This window comes from Vicugna pacos, chromosome 34 (genome assembly GCF_048564905.1).
Source record: "Vicugna pacos chromosome 34, VicPac4, whole genome shotgun sequence".
Lineage (NCBI taxonomy): Eukaryota > Metazoa > Chordata > Mammalia > Artiodactyla > Camelidae > Vicugna > Vicugna pacos.
Window position 1 is genome coordinate 17,850,998 of NC_133020.1, and position 7,451 is coordinate 17,858,448.

The 7,451-nt window shown below is 60.0% G+C and overlaps 1 protein-coding gene across 1 annotated transcript; it reads right to left on the reverse strand.

The window, feature by feature from the left end:
- Positions 1-711: 711 nt before the first annotated feature.
- GAPDH (glyceraldehyde-3-phosphate dehydrogenase) lies at positions 712-5,045 on the reverse strand. Its single transcript, XM_006210852.3, has 12 exons — positions 4,928-5,045; positions 4,618-4,658; positions 2,734-2,833; positions 2,534-2,640; positions 2,327-2,417; positions 2,087-2,202; positions 1,914-1,995; positions 1,606-1,757; positions 1,445-1,523; positions 1,271-1,354; positions 1,089-1,186; positions 712-989 (listed from the first exon to the last, which is right to left on the reverse strand). The coding sequence occupies exons 2-12, from the start codon at positions 4,638-4,640 to the stop codon at positions 920-922; spliced, it is 1,002 nt and encodes a 333-aa protein (XP_006210914.1). The 5' UTR covers positions 4,641-4,658; positions 4,928-5,045; the 3' UTR covers positions 712-919.
- Between the last annotated feature and the right edge of the window lie 2,406 nt (positions 5,046-7,451).

Below are 7,451 nucleotides of genomic sequence, written 5' to 3' on the forward strand. Positions count from 1 at the left end.
CACTTTGTGTCGCTGTTTCCAGCAGTTTCTGGTGGTGGCTTGGCGACAGCCCTCACCGTGCCGTGTGGCTGGTTTTCACCATTTTACAAACATGCAGGTGCAGGGCGAGGTGTAGAGGTTCTAAGTAACTTGTCCAAAGTAACGGGAGCCTCAAGTGGGCCTCAGCCCGGGTCGCTGGTGCCGGCTGTGCTTCCCGCTGAGCCCACCGGCGACCTGGGAGTAAAGCCATCCCATCCCTGCCCCCGGTCAAACCCTACTGTAACGCCTCTGATGACCGCGGGAGCTGGGCACCCTCACAGCCTCACTGCAGGGGGCGTCACTAGGGGCGAGGACTGAGGCAGAGAAGGAATCCGCACTGGCAGCCTGGCCATGCTCCCTGTTCTGCTTTAGAGAAGGCAGGTCACCAGCCGAGGCCTGATGGACCGTGTGCCAGTGTTACCCTCCGGGAGCTGCAGTCAGAATGGCGTCTGGACGTAGGCAGCCAGGCCCCGGCAACCTGGAGCAGCGGTGCAGTGGGATCGGCCTAGTTCCCCACGGTGGCCGGGCAGGCTTCCCGGAGCACCCGGGAGGAAAGGCAGCGCACCCCTGTGAGGGTGTTCTCCAGGCCAGGGGGGCTTCTGCCTAGTCTGGGGCTCAGATCTAGTTCTCCTCGGCTGGCCCAGCTCCCCTCCCTGGATCCTGGCCCCCTGGAGTGAGACCACGCAGAGCAGGCTGGGTTGAGTATACTTTATTGATGGTACGTGACAAGGCAGGGCTCCCTGAGCCCCCCCCCCCTTCTTCAGGAGGTCTGGGATGGAAACTGTGTGGAGGTCAGATTCTCAGGTGTGTTGGGGGATCGAGTTGGGGCCAGGACTCCCCAGCAGCTGAGGGCCTCTCTCTTCCTCTTGTGCTCTTGCTGGGGCTGGGGGTCCAGGGACTCTTACTCCTTAGAGGCCATGTGGACCATGAGGTCCACCACTCTGTTGCTGTAGCCAAATTCGTTGTCGTACCTGAAGGAGAGTTAAGGGCCGGTTTCCTAAGTCAGCCACCAGGGGACGCCAGATCCCGCCACATTCTTAAGCATCATCCCTCACCCAAGTGCCACATACCAGGAAATGAGCTTGACAAAGTGGTCATTGAGGGCAATGCCAGCCCCAGCATCAAAAGTGGAAGAGTGAGTGTCACTATTGAAGTCACAGGAGACAACCTAGAGGAGGGAGAGGACCAGGTATGGGAGCTCAGTCTGGTTCAGAGGGCCCTGGGGACACCAAGTTCCCTGACCTATCAGTACCTGGTCCTCCGTGTAGCCCAGGATGCCCTTGAGGGGGCCCTCCGATGCCTGCTTCACTACCTTCTTGATGTCGTCATATTTGGCCTGACAGGGTAAAAACGAGATGATTTTCAGGATCCAATCTTGTAGCCACCCCCCCCGCCCCCTCCCCCTGCTGTTCCAGCTCATCCGTACAGGTTTCTCCAGGCGGCACGTCAGATCCACAACAGACACGTTGGGGGTGGGGACACGGAAGGCCATGCCAGTGAGCTTCCTGTAGACACAGGAAGCAGAGTCAGCACCGCTCGACTGGTTCCCCAGATCCCCTGGGGCAGAGAAGCAGCAAAGAGTCTCACCCATTCAGCTCCGGGATGACCTTGCCCACAGCCTTGGCGGCGCCAGTAGAAGCAGGGATGATGTTCTGGGCGGCCCCTCGGCCATCACGCCACATCTTCCCAGAGGGGCCGTCCACAGTCTTCTGGGTGGCAGTGATGGCGTGGACTGTGGTCTGGAAACATGGAGCAGGGAGTGAAGGCCCTGCCTGGTGCTCATCACACGCCCTACCCACCCTGCCTTCCCCTCAGGGAGGGCTGTGCTCTGGGAGGGAGGATTCACTCCCGGGTGAGAAATGAATGTGATCTGGCATGTCCCCCATCACTCATACCATAAGTCCTTCCACGATGCCAAAGTGGTCATGGATGACCTTGGCCAGGGGGGCCAAGCAGTTGGTGGTGCAGGAGGCGTTGCTGGAAAAGAGGGAGGCAAGTCAGGGGCTCACCCATCAGGTACCGCACAACACGATCTGACCTCTTCTCCATCCCCCTCTGTCCTGCTCACCTGACAATCTTGAGGGACTTGTCATACTTCTCGTGGTTCACGCCCATCACAAACATGGGGGCATCAGCAGAAGGGGCAGAGATGATGACCCTCTTGGCTCCACCCTTCAAGTGAGCCTGCAGCACAAGAACCATTACAACCGGGCTCTCCCTTCCAGGTCTAAGTCAGCCGTCCCCAGTCTTCCTGCTGCACCACACCCGAGGGTAAATTCTCCACATCCTCAGCTGCCCTTCCACTCACCCCGGCCTTCTCCATGGTAGTGAAGACACCGGTGGACTCCACAACGTACTCAGCACCAGCGTTGCCCCATTTGATGTTGGCGGGATCTCGCCTACAAGACAGGACGAAGTTCAGGGACATGGGGTACCATGGACCCAAGGTGGTCACCCTGTTCTAGTACCTCCCCCAACCAGGCAAATGTCTTCCTGTCCCGTCACCCACACTTACTCCTGGAAGATGGTAATGGACTTTCCATTGATGACAAGCTTCCCGTTCTCAGCCTTGACGGTGCCATGGAACTTGCCATGGGTGGAATCATACTGGAACATGTAGACCTGGAGGGGAGGCGCGTGAGGGCATTCAGCGGCTGCGCCTCAGCCAGGCCCCGCCCAGGCCCCGCCCCCACCAGCTGCTTGAGCAGCACTTACCATGTAGTTGAGGTCAATGAAGGGGTCGTTGATGGCAACAACGTCCACTTTGCCAGAGTGAAAAGCAGCCCTGGTGACCAGGCGCCCGATACGGCCAAATCTGAGGGAGACAAGAGGTGTGAAGGCACGAGGAGGAGGGTGGAGGAGAGAGCTCTCCTGGGATGTGGCCCTCGGCCCCCTCTCCCTTTTCAAGGAGGATGGCCCTTTCCCACCACCAGCAAGTCCCAAGAGATCTCACTTTATCTTCCTCCAGCCACCTGGCGAGGCCAGCCTGGCTTTCCAGCATGGCCACAAAGTGGAGGCTCCTTTCCTGACCCAGAGGTGATCAGGCTCAAAAATTGCCACCCCCTAGTTATCTGAAACCTTTTGAGGAGTGACAGGGTGGTGCACTGCTACTGCTGCCTACAGCCTGGGCACGTGGCAGGCACATGGCATTCAGCACGCCCACTATCTGTAAATGCTTGTTCCTGTCTGGCCCAGCTTCAGGCTACACGTACCCTAGGGAGCAAAGACTTGTACACTCAGCATCACTGAGCTCAAAGGGCAAGATCAAAGGTCAGAAATTAACTGGCTAGGGAAACCCACTCCTTCCCAAGTCCCTCCTACAAAAGGGAAAGAGACAGGGAAAATGAGTGGTTTCTCAAGCCCCTAATCCCAGGAGTCTAATTTGCTAAGTACCTGTCCTTCCTAGCTCTCTTCCAAAAATCAGGAGAGGGAGGAACGGATGTGGGGGGCCGGCGTGGAAGAGAGCAGAAGCCCAGGCCCCCAGCTGCAGAAAGGTCAGGCAGCTATATTTAACCCCAGCTTAGGGTGGAGTGGGGATCTGGTTTCTGGAAGACGGGATGGAGAGAAGGGCAGGATTCCCAAGGCTCATGGACATCTAATCCTCTTGGTGACCTTTATAGCCTGGCCTTTAGGGTTGGGTCAGCTCTAGGCATGGATGGAAGAAAGGAGCTTCGAGGGGAGCCAGTGTGGAGACAGGGGCTACTGCTCCGGGAGCCATTTTGTGGTGGAAAATTTCTAACTGCCCATGACTCAGCTCCCCCAGCATGGCACTGAGCCACAGCCACCACACCTCTCCGGAAAAAGGGGGAAAAAAAAAGACAAAACCCAACACAGGACCACCCCATGAAAACCCATGTTTTTGATTCACCAGCGAACTATCTAGGGAACTCATCATATCCCTGAGGGGGAAGCTGGCCAGTGTTTTAAGGGATGGTCCAGGGCTAATATGGCCAAGAGCTGAGGTCCAGCTGAGCAAGAACGGGAAAGCCTAGCCTCACTTGGGTTACGGGATAATGGCGACTCCACCCCAGGAGGCAGGAGGAGGAGGGTTAGTCACAGGCAAGGAAGGGGTTAGATTGAAGGCCTAAGGAGGGTTTTCTAACGGCGGTTCATTCATTTCCTTCCGAGTTGCAACATGGCGGCTGGGTTACTGTAACTGACCCCTCCCAGTTGGTTCTGCACGCAGCTGTGCCTCCAGCATCTTGGGGCTGCGCCTGGCTGGGGGCACCGGCTGGGGGCGGGGGACGGGCTCCTCCCTGACACGTGACCCCGCAGGGCGCGAAAGGAAAGAAAGAGCCCCAGCTGGGGGATTAAGGGGATGGGGCCAAAGCAAGAATTGGAGACTCCTGCGTATCTGCAGCAGGTGGAGTGGAAGGCTCCGCAGGGGCGGAGTTACAGGAGCCGCAGCAGCCGGGGATGGGGGACACGCGGCCTTGAGAAGGCCTCTGCCAGGTCTGGGCGCTGACCTTGATTTCCCCTTGAGGGGTTACGATCACCCCCTCCAGGTCCCCCACGCGCTTGCAGAGACCCAGTAGGGCAAGACCTGCCGACGCAATTCGGTGGGGGCTGCAGGACTTATGGACCCCTCCCCCAACTTACCCGTTCACTCCGACCTTCACCATCGTGTCTCAGAGACTCGGCTGCGGGCAGACGAAAGTGAGCATTAGACCACGGGGCGAAGCGGCTGGAGTTCAGTGGGGGCCCTCCCAGCCCCTCCCCCAGGCTTCCATCCCCGCTCTGCGCTTCCGCACGTCCTTCCTCCCGCCCCTGCAATGCGGGGGCCCAACCGGGCGCAACTCAGACCCCGGCCCGGGCTGGAACCCGCAGCCGCACCCTCTGCCCGCGCACGCCCGTATCCCTTTCGGGCCCGTCCCCGAGCCCTTTGTGGCTCCTCTGCGCCACGATTTACCTGGCACTCACGAGAGATGCGGCTGTCTGTCGAACGGGGAGGAGCAGAGAGCGCCGGGGGTGGCTGCAGCCTGAATTTATAGGACAGGGGGCGGGGCGGGGGCGTGGTGACGCGAGCTCGCCTCGCCCAGTCGGGGCCCCGAGGTACAGAGGCCTGAGCTACGTGCGCCCGTAAAACCGCGAGTAGCCGGCCCCATCCTGTTTTTTGGATCCGCCTGGTTCTTCAAATGTGCACGCACCGCCCTTGTGGGCTGAGGATTGAGAGGGGGAGGGGACTGAGGCCCCAAGGAGGAGGCGACCGGTGATGGTGCCTGGGGGATGTAGGGGGGCCTGTGGACTCCGGGGCAAGGGCTCTGGTAAGAGCTGAGGACAACCAGGAGTCAGGGACGTTAAAGTTGCTGCCTGGATGTAACGGGAGGACCTAGGGAGCCAGTGGGATGGGGAACTGGAGCCGGAGCCCGGGGCGGCTCCCCGCTGCAGGCTCCCCCTTCCTCACCACCCCCACCCCGTCCCCCGCCCCGCTGCTTTCAATGGCCGAGAGACGAGGAACTTCTCGATGCTCTTCGGTAGTAAAACAGGCTTTGCAGAGGAAGGCTCGGGAGGGGCCTCCCGCGGGGCCCTTCCCAGACCCCTCTCCCCACTGCACCCCCAACCTGGCTCCGCGCCTCTTTGGGCCGGGGGCCGGGGCTGGGCGCTGGGCAGTGTGGGCCTGGAGGGGAAAAAGGTTCAGGAGAAGGCTTGAAGGGGAGGTTTTTGCACTGAAGGTCACGATGTCTTGCAGCGCGGACAGCCTGGAGACCTGAGAATCGGGGCAGACAAACTAGGCCCTGTGTGCACCAGCTGCTCTCCCCCAGGCAGAGGCTGGGGTCCAGGGCGAGGGCGGGACAGGATCTGGATCAATGTTTGGGGCTGGGCGGGTAGAGGGCCGGAGGCCTCTCAACAAAGTCGCTCCTGGGAAACCTGAGGGCTGTGCCGCCCAGGCTGGGAGACAATGCCCCTTTCACCCCATCCAGCCTGTCCAGCCCCGGGCAGAGAGTAGGACGTGAGGGCGGAAGTCCCTCCCCATCCTGGAACGTGCAGGCCAGCCCTGGAATCAGGGCCTCCCCTTCACTGGCTGCGCCCAAGGGATGTTGGGGGCAGGGTGGGGAGTCCAGAAGAGGGAAAAATTGAGAGGTCTTGGGCACATGGTGGGAACAGGCCCCCAGTCCCTTCCCGCACATGATGTAAAGGGATCCATTCCCCTCCAAGACTGGTCAGGAGCCCCAGCTGTCCCAGGTTTGTGAGCTGAGGATGCAGGAAGGGCTGGTTCTGAGGAACTGAGGGGCTAATGGTCTAAAGAGGGTGGAGTGGAACAGACATTGCCCATCAGCAGGTGCTGGGGGACGGAACTGGGGCCTCTTTGCTGGCCCAGCGTAACCTGAGACCAGCCCCCTTTTCCAGCTGAAAAGCCTGTGGCTAAGTTTAGCCGGCCTGGTGATAACCTTTGCTTAAAAGGCAGAGAGCACGCTATCCAGCACCCCGACTCCAGACCGTCCCTTCCCTTTCTGGGATTGCCCTCCCTCCTTGGGGCCCCAGATCCAAGGCTGGCTGTGGCCAGCAGCCATCTGCATGGTTGGTGCCCAGACGTTTCAAGAGCAGCAAGAGCAGGGCCAGAGGGCGCCTAAGGGTGAGAGGAGGCAGGAGGCGCCACACTGAGGAGCTGGCTGGGGAAGTGCAGGGGAAACACGCTGCTGCCACTGTTCGCTCCTGCTCAGGCTCCCACAGGACTGCAAACACTTTTCCTGAGGGGCCTTAGGTACCCACCCTCCACCCTCCTGTGCTACCCAAGGCATGTTCCCCTTTGCCTCATGCTTGTCATTTCTTATTACTGTCCTCTGCTGGAAGGAGGGAGCTCAGTGCCCAGGGAGCGTGACTGGCCCAGTCTGCTGTTGTCATGACAGCAAAGACACCAGTGTTGTCATGACAGCAGCCTCGCTGCCTCCTGTTCAGGTGACTCAGCAGAGACTTGGGGAGCAGGGGTGGGTGGACAGGGCCTGTGCCTGAGGGGCTGACTCCTGCAGACCCTGTAACACGGTGAGGCACCCCTGGTAGGCAGGCTGGAGAGACACTGTCTAGAGCTGCAGGGGATCATGACTTGAACTGCCAGCAGCCTGGCCAGGTCGGGCACCTGTCTTCAGAGGTGAGGTTAGGGGAACAAGTTGGGGTGGGGGCAGGACAGAAGAAACCAGCCCGTGGCGGAAGGGAGGGTTTCTCAGCCTCAGCACCACTAGCCAGCATTCTGGGCCAGATCATTCTTTGTGGTGGGAGGGTCCTGTGCAGCAGGATACTGAGCAACATCCCTGGCCTCTACCCACTAGCTGCTGGGAGCACCCCTCCCTGCTAGGCTGTGACAAGTCTCCAGACATTATTGAATGTCCCCTGGAGGGCAAAATCGCCCCAGATTGAGAAGGGCCTCTCTGAAGTCTAGCTGCTGCCTAATTCTCCACCTGGGAGCAACCCTGCTGCGTGTGCAGGGGAGGTGGAGG

What these genes read in the sequence shown, in the direction of transcription:
- GAPDH (XM_006210852.3), bottom strand. Translation starts at nt 4,640, where the DNA reads ATGGTGAAGGTCGGAGTGAACGG. An exon ending in GTGAAGGTCGGAGTGAACGG is followed by an intron (nt 2,834 to 4,617) that starts GTAAGTTGGGGG and finishes TGTCTCCCTCAG; the next exon opens with ATTTGGCCGTATCGGGCGCC. An exon ending in CGTGCCGCCTGGAGAAACCT is followed by an intron (nt 1,355 to 1,444) that starts GTACGGATGAGC and finishes TTACCCTGTCAG; the next exon opens with GCCAAATATGACGACATCAA.